Source organism: Enhydra lutris, unplaced genomic scaffold (genome assembly GCF_002288905.1).
Source record: "Enhydra lutris kenyoni isolate GAN:26980312 unplaced genomic scaffold, ASM228890v2 scaffoldscaffold38, whole genome shotgun sequence".
NCBI classification, from domain to species: Eukaryota; Metazoa; Chordata; class Mammalia; order Carnivora; family Mustelidae; genus Enhydra; species Enhydra lutris.
The window spans coordinates 17,990,320-18,012,030 of record NW_019154122.1 but is presented as its reverse complement, the minus strand read 5'-3'; the positions used below and the strand labels follow the sequence as shown (position 1 = coordinate 18,012,030).

The following is a 21,711-nucleotide window of genomic DNA, read 5'->3' as shown; positions in this document are numbered from 1 at the left end:
TCCAGCTGGGCGGCCCTGACGGCTGGGGCCTCCGGCCTGGCTCCCACCCCTGCCCATGTGACCACTGTTCTTTGGGCCCCCCTGCTGCCCGCACAGGAACATTCAGACTCAAGTGTCCACACCAGCGGACAGAAAGCCTGCTCCTTGCTAAGACGCACAGGGCCACGTCTGCAAGCCATCTCCCACAGCGGCCCCGCTGGGAGGGGCTGGCACACGGACGGCAGCCCCAAGCTCTCCAGTGGCCCCCGGACCTGCCCTCCCTGGTGATTGGCGACCCGGCCCCGGCGGGGACAGCGTCTGTGAGCCGTGGCCCAGCTCAGACACCTCTTCCAGGGCCCCCGGGGCACTGTCAGCCGCGCGGGCATAGGGGCGCAGCAGGCAGCTCAAGGCTGAAGAGCCTGAGGCCTCCCCTTCAGCCCTCCGGGCAAGGGAGGCCTGCGGAAGAGCAGCCGGGCACGCGGCCACCTGACCTCCTACCGGGGCCCCTTCGAGGAGGAGACCGACCTTCAGGAAGCCATGCAGGACCCGCGTCCCTCACCCTGCCTGCCCGGCTCCCGAGTCGGCCACGTGGGGGTCGCTGTCCTCCGCCGATTCCAGCCACCTGCAGCAGCTGACCCGGCGGGTATGGCTGGGACTGAGAGCCACAGGCTCAGTGTCTTTAAGGAGAGCAGGGTCAGCTGAGTAACGGCCCCTAAAAGGGTCCGCAGTCTAATCCCTGGAGCCTCGCCAGCTAAAGGGACTTGGCAGGTGGGCCCACAGTCATCACGAGGCCCTTAAAGGTGGGGACAGGACATCAGGGAGAAAGAGATGGGGAGACACGGGGCCTCTGTCCAGCCCGGCCTCCTGCCCCCCCGCCCCCCAGTGAGTTCCCCTGTGCTCTCTGGGGGCCAGATGCCCTCCCCGGGGCTGGTCCCACGGGCCTGCTCTCTCCAGCCAACACTTGCCCTCACAGGGTGCTTCCTGCCATGGGACCAGTGCCCTGAGTCACCCCAAACTGGGCATTGACACCTCAGGCCCTGGAACTACAGAGAAGATATCCCTCTTGCAGACAGCACAGAGGGGGGCCTGGGTGCCCCCCGACCCCAGGGGTCTCTGAAAGAGAGCTTGAAGGCCCCGAGCCTCCCAGGCTGAGCCCATGGAACCGGGGACCAGAGCCTGGAGCACAACCCCCGGCCCTGGGCAGCCTGAGGCCCAGCTGCCACGTATCCGGTGCGGCTCACGCCCGCACGGGGCACAGCCGGGAGCCCGGGGAGCATGCTGGTGCCGCCCCAGGCTGAGCAGTGTGGCTGGAGCTTCGGTGGCCTGCTGACGGAAACTGCCTCCCACCCTGGCACACGGGGACACGTCGCCGGGCCGACACCGGGCTGACTCCCCCGGTTGTCCTTGGGCAGCCAGTCTCGATGCCGCGGGGAGCCCATGGAGGCGCCCCCAGCTCCCGGGCCAGGGGCTCAGGCGGGTCAAGCAGACAGCCCCCTGCAAACACGTTCTCTGCCCCATCAGCCCCTTCCTCCAAAGCCTCGTGCATGCTTCCCCGGAAACCTGGGCCCTCTGGGACGCCATCAGGAAGGCCACTCACGTGGTTATCAAGTTCAGAATCCTGCTTGTCCCCAAACATGCCCCAGGGTCCTCATGCCCAGAGGTATCACCCTGTCATCCACGGGCCCTCGTCCTCTCCTCTCCGCAAGGCCGCGCGGGCCCGAGCTGGGCGGGAGCTCCCCAAAGCCCAGCCTCACACAGCCTCCCTCTGGAGGCTACACTGCCTCACGGCGCTTACGGTCACCAGCAGTACGGTGACAGCACCGGCCTGGCTGTGGTTGAGCCACTGAGTGGGAGGAGGGCTGCCCACCCCGTGGGGACCCAGCCTGAGACCCAGCTGACATGGCCCAGAGGACAGCGGAGCAGGGCCAGTACCTCCAAGAAGACCAGGTGCCCTGCACAGAGCCACACTCAGGGGCCAGGGCCGGTCTGGAGGGGAGGGCCCGCCTCCTGTTCCCGAGGATGATGGCCCCCACATCTGAGGCGCTCCCTCGGGGAGGGCGGCCCACTGCGGGTACCAGATCTGAAGGGCAGGGAGAGGCAGGACAGACCCGGACAAGGGTGTATCCACTGTCCATGAGCTGCTGGGGTCTCGGGGCTCCCTCTGCAGCTCACCGGGGTGACCACACACTCAAGGCTTGGGGAAGGTGATGGAAAGGATGGCACCTGCCACAACCATACACGACCGCCAAGGGGCCAGGCTCTAGGGACCCTGGAAGGGCAGACTTTGCTTAGGGACCCGAGGGCTCTCCTTTGAAGCTGTCTTCTTTCTTGACCCGCCCCCAACCACGAGCCGCCAGTGCGGGGGGGAAATGTCCCCGCACCCCATGCCACAGGCAAATGTAAGGGGCTACTTCTCTTCCCTCCAGTCAAGAGACCGTGTGGCTGTCAGCAGACCCCACAGCCAGGTCAGGGGGGGACGGAAGGTCCGATGACTCAGGGAGGAAGGGCCCTGTCCCAGAGGAAGAGGCCGCCAGCGGCACTGCCCCTGCCCGGCTCCCTGCAGCCTCCGCGCTCTCAGCCCCGGCGCTAGCTTCAAAAGAGGTGCAAAGGGGGCCCGCGACGGAGCCCGGCGCCCCCACCCCGCGCAGGGTCCGCCCGGCGCCCCCACCCCGCGCAGAGTCCGCCCGGCGCCCACCTGGCCTCCGGTCCCCGGCGCTCACGGAGTAGCCGGCCTGGCCCAGGTGGCACGGCCAGCAGCCCCTCCAGAGGTAGCGGTAGTGCGTGCCCGCGACGCGCGCCAGGCCCCCCAGCAGCCCGAGGAACCAGAGCGCCGTCAGGGCCCCGCGGCCCCGGGACGCTCGCATGGCCGGCCGGCGAGCTGCGCGCACCCCAGCGGCCCCGGCGCGCTCTGAACCCGGCGCCCCGCCCCGCGCCTTTTTGTTCTCGGCTTTCCCTCCGCCCCCCGCAGGTGAAGGCCAAATCCTCCAGGCGCTGGGGCCGCCCCCGCCCCGCCCCGCCCTCGTGGGCCGCGCCGGTCCGCCCCCCCCGCTCCGCCCCCTCGCACCGCCTCTCGCCCCGTGCATTCCGGCGGCGCGCGCTCCCACACCCGCGCAGGCACACAGGCACCGTCCGGCACACCGGCGGGGACACGTGCACAAACAGACCCGCGTGTGCAGATGCGCACGTGACACACACAGCCCCCCGCCCCGCACAGACGTGTGCGGGCACATGCATGCCCGCGGGCACATGCATTCCCACACCTACACGGAAGACACCCAGGCAGAAAAGAAGGCCACCCTGGCAATGCCACTGGGGGTTTCGGAGGGACAGTTAGGTGGGCCGGGGTCTGCCAAGTGTGAGGTGGGTGGGAGCCAGGCACCTGGGGGAAGAGGCCTGCAGCCCCCAGCGGTGGCCCGGCTCCCTGCACTGTCGCGTCCTCCCCTGGCTGGGGGCTGGCACCCAGAGGGAGTCCCTATACCCCTGCAGCAGGTGGGAGAGGGTCGGAGCAAAAATGGACTCCCTATCAAGGGCAGCGAGCCCCAGGTGTCCGGCTACATGAGCCTCGGAGGCACATCCAACCCCAGGGCCCTGAACCCCCAGTTTGCTCGAGGGCACAGCCTGAGGCTCCAGCTTAGTCCCAAGCAGGCAGCCTCCTAAGAACCTAGGCATACAGGCCTCATGAGCATCTGACCCCCAAGCCCTGCCGGCCCCTGAGGTCTCACCCGGGGACCCTGCGTAGGCCAGACCCCACCTCCTGGCCAACAACTGGGCCAAAGCCCTGCTGTCCGGCACTCTGCACAGCCCACCTATGGGCCAGGTCCGGGGAGAGAGGCACCACCTCGCCTCACCCAGCCCTCCCGCGGTACAGAGGCCGGCCCGTCCCATTGGCCCCCTGCCTGCCTGTCTGCCAGCGCCTCCTGGGTGAGCCCCTCTCCTGTCCGCCGTCTGAACAGCCCACCAGCCCTTGAACTCGGGCCTCTCACCCTGGGAGTTCCCGTAAGTTTCCCGGATGGGCACGCTGTCGGATCGCCGTGTGGCGCCTTCCGCACGGAGCAGCACTTTGTCACTGGGGTGTAAATCTCATTTTCCAACCCCCACAGACCAGTGATCACGGGAAGCCAAGGGTCCCCCCATCCGCGGCCACCAGTCAGGAGGCAGGGGTCAGGAGGCCATGGAGACAAGCTCTGTGTCCCAGGGAGGGGCAGAGGGATACCATCGGGAGCTCTGACTCCGAGGTCACCCTCACCGCTGGGCAGCAGGGCCTGGGGTACTCCCCGGGTACACCCAGAAGAGCGCCCTTCTGGGGTGAAGGCCCTGCAGAGATCCCGCAAGGGGTCCCTAAGTCCCATGCAGCCCCCACCCTGATGTCTCTCAGGGCCAGGGTCGTGGGAGGAGGAAGAGCCAGACAGGAAGCGGGGGGCACTGGTCTCGGTCTCCTCGTGTAGCCCCCCAAGTCCTGCCCACCCTGGCAAAGGGCTCTGCCTTGTTCTGTGTCCCAGGGCAGGGCCACAAGCCCCCACAGCCGCTGAGCACGGGGGCGGCCACTCGTCCTTGTAAAACACGCCAGCTTCTTGGTACGATACAGAAGTGAGGAATCGCCTTCGTCCTTTTTACATGAATTTCACCTGTAAGTGGTTTTACTTGGATATGTGGCATTAAGTAAAATAGATCATTAATATCAATGTCCCTGATTTCTTAGTTTTTTTAACGTTGCTTCGGGAGAACTTAAGACTACACACATGGCTTTCTGTGGGGCGGCGCTGGTCTCCCCGTGCCCAGCCCCCAGATTGCTACCAAGGGGACAAACCTCTCTGTGCTCGTCTCCCCGTCTGTAACGAGGGAGACCATCACAGGCTGCCGTGCGAGAGGACGGGGAAAGCGAATGCAGAAAATGCTGCACTGAGAGTCCGTAAGAATCAGCCCAAGCGGCTGGCCGGGTCTGCACACATGGGATCCCTGCCCCTAGCCCAAGCAGCAAGACCCACGGCAGCGTCCAGAGCCAAGGGTCAGAGGGGTAGCATCCTGGGACCCAGCCTCCCTGCTCCCTGGTGGATGAAGTCACAGCCCAGAAGGCATCCTGGAACCTGGCCACACCAGCTTGAGAAGAGCCCAGGGACCTCAGGACAGTCCCTATCCCACAAAGCCATGTCCCTGGGGCTCCCACTGCCGCCTGCCCGTCCCGATAAGCTGACAGGGAAGCACCGCTCAGGCCCTCTTGTCCCACCGAGGGGCGGCCTCCACCCTGGCATGCGGACTGCTATACATTCCAGCCTGCGCGGGGACGGGGCGGGGGCTGGCAAGGGCAGAGCACAGTCTGGGAGCAGCAGCCCGGGACAACGCGAGGTATGAGATGAGCTCCAGCAGTACGCCCCGGAAGGACCAGGGGGCCGCGGAGGGCTCTGGGCCTCCAGCCCCCACGAGGCCCGGCAGGAGGACTCGGGCCCGGCCGCGCAGGGAGCAGCCCGCCAAGTGCGGGACGCCACCAGCCGTGCAGACGGTGCCCACGGCCGCCCTGCCGCCCCTCCCCCACTGCAGTGCCGCCAGTCGCATCCAGGCCCGAGGCTGTGGGGTCTGGAAGCTGTTTGGGAAATGCTTTCTCGATGCGGAAATGCGGGCTGGGCGCCTCTGCCCCTCGGAATGTCTGTGTCAGCAGGAGGAGCCGGTCCCCCCACCCCGCAGGCCGGCTCCAGCTTTCCTTTCCCAGCTGGGCGGCCACTGGTCTCCTTCGCCAGGACCCAGGCTGGGGTGAGGGCCCGGGCCGCCCCACAAACAGCCCACTTCCCTGAGGGCTGGGTCCATCCTGTCACAGGACCCTGACATGGGGCTCCAGGGCAGAAGTGACATGTTCCTGGGTCGGGGACTGGCGGGGGGGCAGGAAGCAGAGCACGGCGGAGCCTCCCCTCACTTGTGCTGTGTCTGTCCCGGGGGTCAGGACGTGCAGCAGGCAGACCCTCCAGCAGCACCGGAGGAGGCCAAGGCATCCGCCCTGTCTGGTCCCTGAGGGGGAAACCGTGGGTCTGGACCCTCCTGGTCTTCTGGGGGCTGGGCGCTCCCCGGTCCCTGAGCCTCAGGAGGGGCTAAAGCCTCTGCAGGGAGAGGGGCGTGAGAGAGGAGAGGCGCCGGAGAAACCCCCAGAAGTCACTGCTCAGGATCCCTGGGCGCCCAGACTTGAGGATGCAGGTCCACGGGCACAGCAGGGTCCAGACTGGAGGAGCAGCCACGGGGCACCCACAGGCAGCCCCAGTGCTGGGTGGGGGCGGGGACGGGGACTGGACCCCACTCACAGGAAAGGGGGGCAGGGACAGGCCGCCCCAGGACGCTCGGGCCCCGGGCTCAGGCTCTGCCAGCACCTCAGCTCACTCCCCCCTCCCCACCCCCCACTGAAGTCAGGCAGGTCCTCTGTTCCTCCTGGGGGTGAGCATTGACAAGCAAGTGTCCCAGTGGGCACAGGGACTGTAACAGGACAGGCCAGCGACCAGAGAGCCCCTGACAGGACCCCCAGCAGCAGGAAAGAAGGGCCAGGAAGGGGCTGGAGGAGGCTTCTGTCTCGGGCTCCTCTTCCATTGGCCTTAGGGGCGGTCTCAGTAGTCCCCCCGGACTCCTTTGGGCCCTCAGGTGACCCACGCCTGCCTGGCTGTTTCCACCCCGAGGTCCAGAGGTCAGTTTCTGGTCTGGGGCCACACGCGGTCCGGCCTGCCTGCACGTGGGACGCCAGACCCCGTCCCTCCCCCACGCCCTCCCCCCCGCAGGCTGCTGCCCGAGTTGATTTCAGGAGCCGGAGCCGGCCGGTCCCCGCGCCAGCCTCATGGTAAACCCATTACCCGGCTGGACTCCTCGCCCAAGCAGAGGGAAGGAAAATTAAAACCAGGGCTGTTTCCGAGAGCCCAGCTGCCAGTCCTCACTGCAGCTGTCCCTGACTGGGCCAGGCGGAAATGGGGTGTCCCTCTTCTTTCACACATGCCCCCCCGAGAGCCCAAGGTGGGCAGCCTCCAGCCCACACACTCTCCTCCGGGGACCAGCCGGCTTGGGGGGCATCAGACGCTGGCACCACAGCAGAGAGCCCGGGGCCGAGTCTGGCCTGGGAGGCACCCGCAGAGAGCTGGCCCGGAGTGGGGCTGAGGCCTCCCACTCACGTGGGCACACACGTGTGTGCACGTGACGAGGCCCTGTCTGTGGCAGCTGGCAGCTGGCACAGGCTCCCCAGCTGCCGTGCAAAGGCCGTGGGGAGGCCAGGTCCAGCCCTGGGAGTGCCTGAGTCCAGGATGTGGACAGCCCCCACCTGGGCCACGGCCACCAAGGCCTGGCTCTCACGGAGGACACTGAACTGCCCAGATGGCCCTGGAGCTCACGCTGTACTCGAGGGAGAGGAGGTGGCAAAACTGACCAATGGGGAGCTTTCCCGGAGAAGGTGGCCAGCCAGCCTGTGGCCAGGTAGCAGGGAAGGGCACATGTGCGCCCGCCAGCCCATCAGAGGACATCAGGGCAGGTGCAAGGCTGAGGACACAGAGGCAGGTAAGGATGTTGGGCAGGGAGCCTGGCCGAAGCCCTGGGCCTGGCTCTGGTCCACAGCAGGAACCCAGACAGATGGCCAGAATCGAGCAGTCCATGGACGGCCAAGTGCACAGCCAGGCCTGCACCCAACAGCCCACACAGACTCTGGGCCCTGGCGGTCACACCTCCTGCTGCGCATCCCCCACCTGAAGGCCACACCTGAGTGCAGGACGCTGTGGGCACGGGGCTGTCGGCCAGCTCTGCCAGTGTCCCGGGCCAGCAGCCTGTATGCTCCCGCCCAGGTGCCCAAGTTGGGAGCTGGCAGGGCGGGCTGTAGGCCCCCCCCCCCCCCCCCCCCCCCCCCCCCCCCGGCCACCCCGCAAGTACTCAAGGCCACCGAGTGCACAGGCTGAGCCCAGGGCGGACACTGTCCACCTGAAATACAGAGGGACAAGTGAGTCCAAAGGGCCCCCCCACCCAGCCAGCCTGACCCGGCCAGCCCCAGGTCCCGGCTCCAGCACCCACTCCCTCTCCCTGTGGTCTGTTCAGGGAAGATGTGCTAGTCCTGGGGTCTGGCCGTCTGCGCTCTGGTATAGCTCCCCATCCCCAGAGCGGCTCCGGGCAGAGCCCAAGGAGCAGGGAGCGAGGAGGGCTTGTCAATGGGGTTCTGGAGTCCGGCTGAGGCCAGGGTGGGGTCAGAAGCCCAGCGGGTTCCAGAGCAGCAGGGCACGACAGGAATGGAGGCTCAGCCCAGACCTGCCTCCACAGCAGCCTGGAGAAGAGCCAGCCAGGGCGGGGAAGGTGCGACCATCATTCCACAGGGAGGGACAGAGCCACAGGCGGGAGAATCCAATCAGGGGACTGGACACTGCGGCGGGGGGAGGGGGCCTTCAGGATGAGCACAAACTCTCAGGGAAGGGACCCAACCCCAGGGCAACAGATGAGAGAAGTGGAGGGTGTGACCTCCCCCACCCTTCCAGGCAGCAAGGCTAGGAGGGGCCATGTGCCGCCCTCCCCAGGCCTGACGCCATGAGCTTCACACACTGCCACGGGCAACCAAGCCAAGACCCTGGACCATCGACTCTGGGTGGAAGTGGTCGCCCCCCACAGCAGGCCCCCAGCTCAGTGGCGGAAGCTTCCGGGACAGGGACAGGCTCCAGCCTGACTTGTGTGCCCTGCCTTCCCCGCAGCAGGGCAGGATCCCCGTGAGCACGCGTCTGCCTGCCCTGGCCGAGCCCGGAGCGTGAGGACACGCCTGCGGCAGGTCAGGGCTCAGGGACCGGAACCGGCCTGCCCAGCCCCCGCACCCAGCTGTCGCCCTGCCGCTCAGCCTCCAGCCCCAGGCCCAGCACTGGCCTCGGGCACCAGGGCTCAGCTGCCCACCTAAGGTCTCCCCCGGGCTCAGGGCGTGGGCAGGCCCGCGGGCCAGGCTGTCACCAGCGGGCTCTGACTGCTGATGGTGGCGATGCTCATTTCTCCCGAGTTGGCCGCACCCAAGGGCATACTTGCCCCAGGTGCTCACTAGAGGAATGAAAACAGCCAGCATCGAGGAAGAAAAGCCTTCGACTCCCAGGGCCCGACGGCGGAGGCCTCTGGCTGCGGACGCCCAGTCGGAAAGGCCGCCGTCCTGCCTGGAAGGGTCACGGTTCTCAGCCAGACGTGCTTGCCTGTGTCCAGAGGACAGGCCGCCAGGGGACCAGGCCCTGACAGGAGTAAGGCAGGGGCTTTGCGACCAGAAGGCCCGAGTGAGTGCAGGCTGGGCTCTGAGGCCCGCAGGTGCGCGATGAGCCTGCCAGGTGGCCTCTCCCGTCCCGGTCTCCGGACCCATACAAACCAGTCACTCCACAGACACCTGTCGGGTGCCCACTACGTGCCAGGCCCTGCCAGCTTGGATGGCAGGGAACAAGCAAGGGGCTCCTCCAGCTCCAGAGAAGCTGGCAAAGCCGGAGGGGATAGGACGGGGACCGCCACACGGGGCCCGAGCCGGAGGGGATAGGACGGGGACCCCCACACGGGGCCAGCCGGAGGGGATAGGACGGGGACCGCCACACGGGGCCCGAGCCGGAGGGGATAGGACGGGGACCCCCACACGGGGCCCGAGCCGGAGGGGATAGGACGGGGACCCCCACACGGGGCCCGAGCCGGAGGGGATAGGACGGGGACCGCCACACGGGGCCCGAGCCGGAGGGTATAGGACGGGGACCCCCATATGGGGCCTGAGCGCCCAGGACATCACTCCAGGCTTTACTCCCCGCCGCCCCCAGCTGTGTGAGCCCAGACGTAGCACTGCAGGTGCACGACCCCGCTGCCTTTTATAAGGTGGGGCCCCAGGGCAGCCTGAGAACCAGCAGCGGAACTGGCCCGGCCTGCAGTGTGCGCTGGACAAGACAAGGCATCCTTCTTGCAGTCACCATGATGGCTCCCATCACCATGACGGCTCCCGCCACCCTTCCCCTTCTCCGGGTTTAGCAGGGTTGTCCTGGGAAATGAAAGAACCTCCCTTGAGACTCTCTTGGGTGGGTGGGAGGGACCAAGGACTCCAGGACAGGGTCAGAGAAAGCCCCCCACCCCCATGAAGGTCTATGGAAGGGCAGTCGGTGCCCCCCAGGCGCCACGATGAGGGTGCCCAGCAGCTCCCCTGGCCACCCCCCCCGCCAGGGCATTGCCGCAGGCTAGCACAGCTGGCTCCAGTCTGCCCACGGCCCTCCCAGCCCCGAGCCCGAGCCCTGGAGGTTCCTAATCAAGGCCTGTCACTTCCCACATTCCTGCCTCTCCCTCGGGATGGTGCGACGCAGGCAACCATCTCCAGGAGGCCGGTGCAGGCCAGGCCAGCAGTCAGGCCAGGCAGAGTGGGAGGGAGAGAGAAGCACTTGCCCAGCAGCTTCTCAGGAGGGAGACAGGCCTGGAGCCCGTGGCCACAGCCGAGGTGGGCGGCTGGGCGGGCGAGGCCACGGAGAAGCCGCTTTGTGCCCAAACTACCCTGAGCACACGTGCCTCGCAGCGGGTTCCCTTGGTGTTCCCCGGGGGCCGGGGGGGCCTGAGAGCCACCTGCTCAGTGCAGACACCCGAGCTGGGCCCACAGGAACCGGGACGCAGGGACACTGGTACTGTCCCAAGTCCCCATGGGATTCCCACAGACACCCCCATGCAGACCCCAGCCCTGCCCAGCCACCCTGCGCTAAGACGGAACCAAGAAGCCGGGGTGAGCCTACCCAGCACCCCACAAAAGAGCCAGCTGTTCTCGCGTTGGGCCGAGGAGGACGTGCTCCGGAGGAAGCTCCTGCTCCCTGCACAGCCCCCTCCCCTGCACAGCCCCCTCCCCTGCACAGCCCCTCCCCAGAGCCTCCCTTATCTCTGCAAGGAGGGGGGTAAGAGCGGTGGGAACCGCGGGTGGCTCACCGTGGGAAAGCGGGCCTGCGGGCTTCACATCCCCCCCGGGAGACAGCCGATTCTCTCCAAACGGCAGCCTCCTTCTCCCCCGGGGGGTGGGACCGAGACCTCCCCCCAGCAGGAGCAATGTCACTGCAGTCCTCAGGCCACACCATCTGGCCTAGCGTGGAGCTGGCCACATCTTCCAGATGGGATGCTCCGGACCGCGGACCCAACCAGCCCGCTGTGGGGTGGGGCAGGGCATGGGGCAGGCGCGAAGACCCCCCACTCTGGCCTCAGGGTGGTCTCCACAACCCCAGGGCCGGGTTCCTGAGGACCCTGTTCACGAAGCAAGTACCCCGAGGCCAGGTGGAGGACGGGTCCAGCTCAGGGTGGGATGGCCCTTTGCTCCCCGTCACCCCCCTTCCCCACCAAAGCTGTCCTGGGGCTGGGCGCCCCCATGGACGCTGGGCCAGGGGCCTGGAGAGGTTTCCCGGCTCCTCTGTGGTTCTTGGAGAGCCAAGAGTCTTTTTCATTCCACATTCTGGATAAAGAGACTGAGGTTCAGAGTCACCCAAGGTACCAAGCTGAGGCTCATCGGGGACCTCACGGACGCCAGAGCCCGGCGCTGGGATGGCCTTCCTAGAGGTGCTAACATGGAGAGCAGGGCCAGAGCCCCTGGGGCTGTCAGGGCACAAGTTTTACAGGGAGAGGGGCTGCCTTTCTCTCCAAGCCCCGCTGCCTCCCTAAAGCCTCTGCCCACAGATGTGGGGAGGCAGACAGAGGCCGAGTTGGCACCCCCGGGGAAGCAAGAGACGGCAGGAGCCATGCAGCCTCGCCTTGGAGACGCGCGTGCGCCCGGCTTCCCCGCCTCCCGGAGCTCATGGCTCCTGCTCCAGGACGGTGTCCCAGAACATGACAAGCACACGGGCCTGGCTGTGCTCCTGGAGCAAGGGCCAAGGCGCCGTCCAGCCAGGCTCCCATGCCAGCGCTCAGGGTTTTATAGTGTCCATTCATCACCGGGAGCGGTTTCTGGGCTCACCCCACCATCACCTCGGGCGCACCACCCTACGTGTGAGCGAGCAGAGCCGTCCTCCCCTCGGAGGTAACATCTTGATTTCCTGCTGGCTCTGCTCGCTCACGGCCGCTGGCCGCCCCAGCAGTCCTGTGTGCTGGCCGGAGCTGCAGTTTCAGGGGGGCTGGGCTGGGCTGGCAGAGGGACAGAGAAAACACAGCAGGCGCTTGGCTCTCGGCTGCCGGCCGCGCGGTGACTCGGGGCTCCAGCCATCCCAAACACGCAGGGCTAGGGGTCTGCAAACTCCCAGAGGCCGAGGCCAAGGAGGGGCCTGGGGTGGGGAGGAAAGAAAGGGCCGGCCCTGTGGGATGCAGGGTCTGAGGCCAGTGCCCCTGGCCTGACCTCCCTCCTGGTCATTCTGTCCACAGCGCTGCCCTCGGACAGCTCTGCCAGATGGCAGAGCCTAGCCTGTCCTTCGTGACCTGGTGGATTAAGGGATTCCAAAGCTTCCTAAAGGAACTCAGAGAGGCTGTGTTTGCAGGCCCTGTGCTGTGCTGACTCGGCGCAGGGTTCTGGCCGGTGGCTGGAATGCACACTTATCTTCCAGGACCCGCCCCGGCCGCCGGGGCCCCAGGTCAGCACTGGGAGCCTGCGGCATGGGTCAGAAGACCCCAGCTGTGCAGCAGCCCCAACACCTTCTCCAGGGCCTCCTGGACACAGACAAGGGTCTGGGGCTGCTCTCCCAGCTCTGGGGGCCAAGGACCAGACGGGAGAGGATAGGAAACCCAAGGTCCAGCCCCAATCTGGGAGGCCCCTGGGCTAGAAAGCCCCTCACGGTGAGGACCTTGAGGCCATCTCAAACTGTATACAAGCCGGTTTCCCAGGGCTGGAGACCCGGATGCAGGAGCTAAGGCCCAGACGGGCCAGGCCAGCCCCAGCAGGCAGGGGCTTGGAGCGGGATCCTCCGGGGGTGCCTGGGCTGACGCCTGGGGGAACCAAGGGATGACATGTGTGTCCTGCACCGGGGCATCCTTGGGATCTGCGGAGGCCGGGGGCGCTGGCAGGGGGTTGAGGCTCATGGGACTGCCCTGGACCTGGCCCACTCTGGGTCCCCCAATTCATGCACTATACCAACACCTGCTCCCCGCTTAGGGGAGCATGAGGCTGTCCGTAGAGGAGGGACTCGTCCAGCTGTCTCATTCTGAAGGCCAGGGGGGCTCCCAGGTGGGAACATTCAAACACAGTCCCCAAACCCCCAGGACTCTCCTCACTGGCACCAAACCCCCAGCCCCGTGGTTCTACAACGTCGATGGGCTGCCGAACACCTGGCTTTGGCCAGACACCTTGCCGGACACCTTGGCTTTTGGGACACCTGCCCCAACTTCCCCTGCACGCAGTGCGTCCTGGGGTGGGGGGCACAGACCCCATGGGTTCTCTCATCCCAAGGGGACCCATTTCTCAGAAAGGAAACCAAGGCCAAAGCCAGAACTCGGGGGAGTCCTTCTTGCCCGCCCTCCATCGGTCATAGGACCCTGTCCCTGTTGCGCTGGTTCCCCTCCCTCCAGACTCCTTCTGGCCATGAAAGCGCTGGAAAGGAGAATCAGCACAGGGACACCCCATGTGTGCAAACCCCTCTGCAGGGCAGACTCCCACACCCCCAGACCCCAGCCCAGCAGGCTGTACGCCCCCCCAGCCCTCTGACAGACGCCCCCCCTCCCCGGCTGGCCCAGCAGGAGACTGCGTTCTCCCGGGACACGGAGACGGGGACGACAGTCCAACATGGGGCAAGGGGACCGATGTCGCCGGCCCGATGGGCATGCACTCAGGGTCAGGTGGGGGCAACGCCCGACAAAGGAGTGTGAAGGGGCACTAGGGGTTAGCACCAGCCTTCTGCCCCGCCTTCTCCCTGCCTCACCCCTAATCGTCCCTCTCCCTCTCCACCCCCAGAGGAATCTCCTGTCTGTTCTTGATCTTGCTGGCTGAGGGAGACAGTTTCCCCGGGGCCGGACCAGGCCTCAGCAAGCCTGAGTCAGGGCTCAGTGCCCACCGGTGCCACACGCACGCCCAGGGACACGGCCCACCCTCCCGCCCCCAGTGCTTGTGCTCGGGCCTGCTGGCCACGCCTACACTCCCCACTGCATCTCCCCCAGCACAGCCCCCAGGACGCCCTCGACCCACAACAGGTTCTCTGAGCCCCCCAAGCCTCACTTTCGGAGACACGTGGATGCCCTAAAGGCATGGCAAGGAGGCTGGGCAGAGAGGGTCCCATCACGGGGGCCCCACGCAGGGAGGCCCTGGGGACCACGGAGGAGGCAACCCCAGGCCCGGCCCGGCCAGGTGGGGGACGGTGGCAGTGGGCAATGGTGGGCTGGGCCCGGGACCTACCTTGGCAGGCCCTGCCATCTCCCTGCAGCCGGTGGCCAGGGGGGCAGTGGCAGTAGAAGCCCCCCACGGTGTTGTAGCACTGGTCCTCGCAGCCCCCGTTCCCGTCGGCGCACTCATCCACGTCTGTGGAGGGAGACACTGGTGAGTGGTGAGGAGCCCCCCAGCCACGGCCCACCCCAAGCCCCAGACCCGAGAGGCCATAAGAGGGCACGGACCAGCAGAGATGGGCAAACCTCACCCCTGCACACAGACCCCATGAGAGGGGGACACCCCACGTGTCCGTCCCACAGCCAGGGAGGCACACGCACCTGGGTCCCACCCAGGACAAGCAGCCTGTCCTACAGCATTTGGGTGGGGGTGGTTTCCGGAAAGCCATGCAGAAGTGGCTTGGCCCGGGAGTGGACCCTGCTCTCCCAGACAGGAGCGATGCCTGCTTTCCTGGGTCCTCACAAGAACGGCCTATGCTCGTGTTCTGGTCCCGCGGTCAGTGTCCCAGGGAATCAAGCCCCCCCCACCCACTTTGAGGCCAGAAAAAGACCCTCACAGCTGCCCCCAGACCCGCATCACTGCCCCACACACTCCTGGTCCCAGGACCTTATGGAGTCACAGCTGCCAACAGGGAGAGGGACAGGAATAGGGTAACAGTGGAGGAGCAGTCCCCTCAGCCCCCCAGCACCCCTGTCCCCCCGGCTGCCCACCTGAGGTCTGAGAGGGGCCCTATTCTCCTCCTGGCCTCTCAAGGCCAAAGGCTGAGCTCCCCCAGTGTCGTGGGAAATGTGACCCCGAGGCAGGCACAGACCACGCAGAGACCCCAAAGTGCCACAGGACACAAATGGTCAGGGGCCAGTGCGGCCCACAGGCTGCTGCTACTAGAAGCCCCAGCCCCTCCTGGCCACGCAGGGAGCAGCCCCTCTCCCAGAGCCTCAGTGCTCAGACAGCCCCGTGCTGGCGTTCCCAGCCAGGCCAAGCCTCCCCTGATGGCTTCATCACCTCTGCCCCTGCCTGGGAGTGTCCCCATAAGACCCCAAGTCCAACTGAGGCCACAGCCGGCCACAGTCCCACAGGCAGGGCTGTGGCCGGAACTCTCCTCGGGAGGGCCGGGAGGCAACCGTCAGCCCAGGCCTGCAGAGGTTAAAGCCAGGAATTTTCTGGGAATTCCTAGAGAATGACACAGGATGAGACAGAGGTCGGCCCAGCGCAGGGGTCAGAGCTGGGGTGCCCGGGGCAGGAGTCAGGGTGGGACTGGGGAGACAGCACAGCAGCCAGCCCTGTGCACGAGGAGTGCGCCAGGTGGGAGGGGCGCGGGGAAGTTCCGGCCAGACCTGCCCTCCGGCTGCTCAGTGGGGAACAGGGAGGGTGTGTGCCAGGCAGGCAGGCGGCAGACCCAGAGAGCTCCTTCTAGCTGCTGGCACGCAGGGTCGACAGGGGCCTGGGCACGCGTGGCCACACAAGGGCACGGCACCCCTGCCAGCACCCCACCCTGACCCCATGGGCCACCACACACCCCAGAAAAAGGCCTGGGTGCTGGCCTGGCACCCGTGATGTGTACCAGCTTGTGGCTCCGTGTGCCGCTGGTAGGGCATCCTGGAGGCCCTCAGTTGCCCCTGAGCCCCGGGCAGTACGCCTCGGCTCCAGGACCCCCAGGGAGCCCCGCGGGGCTCAGCGTCAGGCGGGCTGTTCGGCACCTGTCTCCGCCACGGCTGGACCGTGCCACCCTCAGCACAGGGACAGGACCCCAGTGGTCTTGGGTCTCCGTACCCGGCCCAGGCCAGCACACAGGGGGCTGCAGGACACCCTCGGCAAACGCAGAACGAACATCACACTCCTCAGAGAGACGGGAGGGTGGGGGGTGGGGGGCTGCCCCTCCCCCAGGCCCCTCCTCAGGCCACGGCGGCCCAGACTGCGCGGGACGTGATCTTGACCCGGGCCAGAGTCGGCGGGCTCCCCTCTGCCAAGCCCCTGCTGTGCACCTGGCTGGGGCTCGAGGACACAGGCAAGGGACCCAGCATCCTGGGCAAGGGGGGGGGCATGGGAGATGAAGGGGACAGCGCAGAGGCAAGGGCCCAGGGAGGGTCACTGCCCCGCTTGAAGCCATCGTCTTGCAATTCCACTGCACTCTTGGATAGGGCTGGCAGGTAACGGTGGGTTCTGTGGGGACCCCAGGGGGGTCAGCAGCCCTGCCAGGGGCAGGATGAGGCCAGTGATGACCTCCTCCTGGTGCGGCAGCCAGGCCTGGGCTGGGGCCGTGGGGCCAGAGGGAGGCGGGCAGCCAAGGGCCCAGAGCCCCTGCGCGGCCTGGGAAGGAAAGGTGGCCCCAGAGCTGGAAGACCATCTCCCGGGCACTAGGCCCCAGCCTGGCCTCTGTCAGGGCTCCAGGTCTGCGCAGGGTTTCTGGAAGCAGATCCCGGGAAACGCAGGCCCAGGCCAGCGCGCTTCACAAACCTCACCAGTTGGCTCCTTGTAGAGGGACCCGTCCATCCACCAGCGACCCCAGCATGGGGTGCACTGGGCCCCAGTGCCAGCAGATGACGGCCGGCAGCCCACACTCCTCTCTGCAGCCCAGGCCCCACTCGGCTCTGGGCTGGGAACCATGGACCAGCATTCCACTGGGGTGGGTCTCCCTGCCCTCCCCGCCCACGAAGCCAGTCTGGGGGTGCGTCTCCCAGCCCAGCAGGCACCACACGGGCCCCTCCGACCGGCAGGTCTCAGGGGTAGCCTGAGCCCAGGCAGAATCTGGAGGTCATAGGCCAGGTCCCAGCCCAGCTCTGAGCTGCTGGGAGACAATCCCTGGCCCAGAGCCGGGGCCCATGCAGACGCTGGCAGAGAGCATGACTCGGAACGACGCGACCCCCAGACGTGGCCTCTCCCTCCAGTGGCACAGCAGAGCCCCTCCCACAGGCAGGTGTGGCAGCCCCCCACAGGCTCTGGCCTCCGTCCAGGGGTCCTGGGCTTCCTCCCAGTGCTGGGGTCACTGGACAGTGACCTTTTCTGGAGGGAGGCTGCCTCTGGCCCTCAAGCCAGGCTCCCGTGGGCATGTGATGCAGACACCGACTCGGAAATGCTGGCTGTCCCTCGCTCCTGCTCCCCAAGCCCCTCCCCGGGCACCCCTACCCTCCCCAAAGCTGCCGGTGGTGGCAGAAGAGACGGGAACCAGGAGGCCAGGCTGTAGGACGGGGACGGTGCCCTGTTCCCTGCTCTCTCCACTCCGGGAAGACCCTTCCACCCACAGAAAACACTGCCTCCCATAACAAGTGAAACAGTCAGCAACGGACCCAGCAATTCCGCTCAGGCGCACGTGCCCAGAAGACTCGAAGGCAGGACTCACACGGACACTCGTGCATGAATGTCCATCACAGCCCAGGTCACGACGGCCAGAGCCGGGAACAATGCAATGTCTGGCACTGGACAAACGGTAAACACACCGGCTGCATCCACCACAGAAAATCAGCCACGGAGAGGAGCCCCTCGTGGGGCTGAGCCGCGGAGACCGTTCCCCTTGGGGAAGGAGACCAGACGGTGGAGGCCGGACGCTGGGAGTCCCCCTGCGGGGACCATGCAGGGCGGGCCACTGCAGACCCAGAGAGCAGGTGGGTGGCCACCAGGGCTGGTGGACAGGTGGGCGCGGGGTCTCCTCAGGGGCGACGAGCACGTTCTGGAGCAAGTGGGGTGACACGTGCCCGAGAGCGCATGTGCTAAACGCCACTGCTTCGTTTACGTGACCTGAGCGTCACCTCAATTAAAACAAAGAAAAGCAGAAAAAAGCCCTCCTCCGGGCGGATCCCACACCACACTTCTGCAGGGGTTGGTGTGAAAGGAAGGGGGATCCAGGGCGGCCACCCTGCCGGGCAAGGGCTCCGAAGGCCCTACCCTTTCCACTGACCAGCAACCAGGAACTGCAGTGAGAAGCCCTCAGACTGCTACCCCTTTGCCAGGGTCCTGGGGAACGAGGGGGCCCACACCCCACAGCCTGTGTGCCCCCCACCAACCATCCCCCAGCAGCCTGGGAGCAGCAATGAGCTCTCAGGTCCACCATGAGGGCCAGCCCAGCCTGGGCTGGCCCATCGCTCATGCCCACAGAGCCCCAGGCGGGAAGCAGGTGACAGAAGGCAGGCACATGGCTCCAGGCTCCCAAGTCAGGCCGCCCTGGCCACACAGCAAGGTGACCCTCCCACAGACTGCCAACTGCCCAGCCCACACGCAGCAGGGGCCCCACGACCTTGAGCCTCCCACACACAGCTGGGACCTAGGCTGTCCCCCACCAGCTCTGAGCTGGAGGAGTCCGCAGGGAACAGGAGATACTGCCCCTAGCGCTCCCCCCACAGGGCGGGACATGGCCCTCAGAGCCACACCTTCCTGCAGAACTGGCCTCCAGTCGCCCCAGGCGAGCAGGGCAGGGTAGGGCCACCAGGAAACCACCATGTGGGGCCCCCAGTGGGGCCCCCCACCTTTTCAATCTTCACTGCTTCCAATCCACAAAGGAGACAAGACCTTGCGGGGCAGCCCCCGATGGAGGAGGGCAGTGCGTGTGTCCTGCCCACTGCTGTGCTCTGTCCAGCTAAGCCCCAACTGCACCCTGTGGCCCCTCGCCCCTCCCCACCCTCCAGATGGACCCAGCTGCCCCTGCGGCCCTGGCCTAGGGTGGCAGGAACAGTGAGAAGGCGTGGCCGCTCTCCGAGGGTGCGGGGCAGCACCCCAGGACCCCAGCCTGACCATCAGGGCCCCGGATCCAGGCTCCCTCCGCCACCCGGGCAGCCCTGCACTCCCGAGCCTGCTCGTCCTCTCCCTTCTCACCCCTACTCCCAGCCTGAGACCCCCGTGAGGCCAGTGGACCCCAAGCCTCTCCCCCTGCCCCTGCCCTGCCTGGCTGCTCCAGGTGGCCTGGTCAGGGCCCCCACAGTTATTCCGGCGGGTGGAGGGGGCACAGCTCCTCAGCCCCGTGTCCCCCAAACATGTCCAGTCCCTGGTTGGGCGTCTATAGAAAGAAGCAGAGCAGGGAGGGCAGAGGAACCCCCGCCCTGTCTGTGAGGAAGAGGAGGCCACGAGCACGGGGGTCTCACTCTGCATCACGAAGGCCGAGACTTCGCAGAGGAAGGCCCTGAAGCCCAGGGGAGGGGCCGGGGGCAGGGAGACAGCTGCACCTTGAATCCACGGGACAGTCCCGCATCCGGCCGGCCCACCCAGGCCTGGGGCTACCTGTGAGCAGCCAGATTCAGGAGGCACGCCTGCAAGGAGCCCGGGAACCCCCTCCCTGCAGAGAGGCGGGGGGGTGGGGGCGAGGAAAGGCAGCTGGACCGCAGTCGGCCGCTCTGGGCTCCGCAGCGGCAGGCACGGGGGGCCGGTCTCTGTGTACCCTTCACAAAGAGCCGTGTGTGCGAGGGGCCTGGAGAGGGACCTCCCTGGGGGCTCCGCCGCAGGACAGGGGTTCAACATTTGGGAAGAGGGGGCACCCGGGAGCCTCCCACAGCCAGCAAACCAGAAGGCACCAACATGGGGACCTCCCCTCGGGTCAAGGGTGCATGTGTGTGGCTCGGGCCTGCCTTGCCTGTCTCCCCAGGAATGTCCCGCGCCCAGAGCCCAGCTGCACCCCCTTCCCTTGGGGAGCTGGGACAGTTGGGGCTCCCTGTGGGAGCTCGCCCTGCGGGCCCCTGTGCCTGCTCCCAGCCGCAACCTGTTTGGGCCTGCCGCAGGAGCTGGGGCAGAGTGGGGCGGAGCAGAGGCACCAGCCCCACCCCGAGGGAGCCCCCTTTCCCGTGCACCTTACTTCCTGTCTTTGGCAGAGTTTCAGGCCCCCAAGACAGGTGATCCAAGGCCCTGTGGGGGCTCCTAACCAGCCTTGGGGGGCCTTCATGCCCAGTGTAGGCCAGGTCACCAGGCCCCGGGCCCTGGCAGGGCAAAGCTGCAGAAGGGACTCGGCTCTGAGCCAGGAGAGCGGGAAATTCACCTAGAGTCAGGCAAGGGGCCCGGGGGTCCTAGCTGCCGCCGGAGGTGGCCATACCATGTCCTGAGACTGCTGGGACAAAGGACCACCGCCGGGGAGCCTGACCAACGGAAAGGTATTGTCCCCCACCGTCCTGGAGGCCAGAGGTCCCGAGTCAGCGTCCGAGCTGAAATCAAGGAGCCTCCTGAGGCTTCCTGTGCCCTTGCCGGAGGCCAGTGTCCCTGGCTGATGGGCACCGCCACACCCACCTCTGCACCCGGGCCTCCTCAGGAATTTGGAGGGAGCACCTCCCACCACCGGGGCATCCCCTGCCGAGCCCCATGCCCGAGACGCCAGAGGCTACAAGAGGCCCCTTCTGCGCATCTGCTCCGTGCGCGCCGGAAGCTGGGCGAGGCAGCGCCCGACTGTAGGCCTGAGGTCCTGCTGGCGCGGGTCGGGGCTGCCCGGGCCTCCCAGCCTCCGGGTGAACAAGACGCGTCACAAACCCCCCCTGCGCCCATTTCCTTGTCTCTAAGACAGGGGAGCTGTGCACACGGTGGAGGGCGGCCAGGGCGACCCGGGGCAGGGGGCGAGGGGCACGGAGAGCACGGAGGCACCAGTCACTCTTTAATTCCATTTGGGTAAAAACCAAGAGCCCAAAGTAGCACGGCCCCAGGGCCCAGGCCCACCGTGACCGGACCCTAGACCCCGACCCTCCACCACAGCCGCGCGGGCCTATTACAGACACACAGAGACCCCCCAGGGCTGCAGGGAACCTCTGAGCCCCCCACATTCTCCCAGCATGGTGCTGCCCCACTAGGCACCTGCCTCAGCTTGTCCTGCCGCTCCAAAACACATTCCCGCCCTGGCCAGGGCCAGGGACGAGCTTCCCGGCTCCGGGGAGGCATGCACCAGGTGGGGCAGGGCGGGGAGCCACAGCGGGAGGCAGACCTACCCCAGGCCCTGGCTGAGGATCTCATTAGAGATCCCATCGCAGCCAGGGCAGGGGGCTTGGCCATGGGCCCCTCTTCGAGGTGGGCTCAGCCGGTCAGATGGAGCAGCCGTCCCTGACCTGGGCACGGCATGATTCTGGCTGTGCTGAGGGGCCGTCATGCCTCTGCCTGGGGTCCCCTCCTGCTCCTGCCCCAGCCAGGAACTCCCGGGGTCGGAGTGGCTTAAGGGCCCACGGGTCACCTGGTCCTTTCTGTGCGTGACCAGCTCACCAGTTCCCAGATGGAACTCTAGGCCCTGGGTCCAAAGAGACCCCCGTTAACCCACGGCGGGGGGTGGAGGGGCAGAAAATGCCACACACATTTTATGGGATTGCCGTGGTTACAGGCCAATCCAAAACGTGTGCTAAATGGAATTAAGTTCACACAAGGAACCTCACCACCTGACCGTTCAAATACCAAGTTACCATCACCGCAACAATGACAGAAACCAGTGGCTCTGAGCAGGCGGACGGTGGGGGACCAGGCAGAGGGACAGAACCATCAAGCCGTCCCCGTCCATCCGCATGCTGAGCAATGACCAAGAACACACAGAAAGGCACAGA

The 21,711-nt window shown here is 66.8% G+C and overlaps 1 protein-coding gene across 2 annotated transcripts in view; it reads right to left on the bottom strand.

Moving 5' to 3' along the window:
- The window catches only part of LOC111154767 (multiple EGF like domains 6), an 83,113-nt gene that overhangs the window by 29,130 nt on the left and 32,272 nt on the right, over positions 1–21,711 (bottom strand). Inside the window, exon 3 of one of the 2 annotated variants that reach the window (XM_022514663.1) lies at positions 14,240–14,362. The exons of the other annotated variant lie outside the window; for it this stretch is intronic. Coding sequence (XP_022370371.1) covers positions 14,240–14,362 — 123 coding nt within the window. The remainder of the gene's footprint in view (positions 1–14,239; positions 14,363–21,711) is intronic. 2 annotated transcript variants of the gene reach the window in all.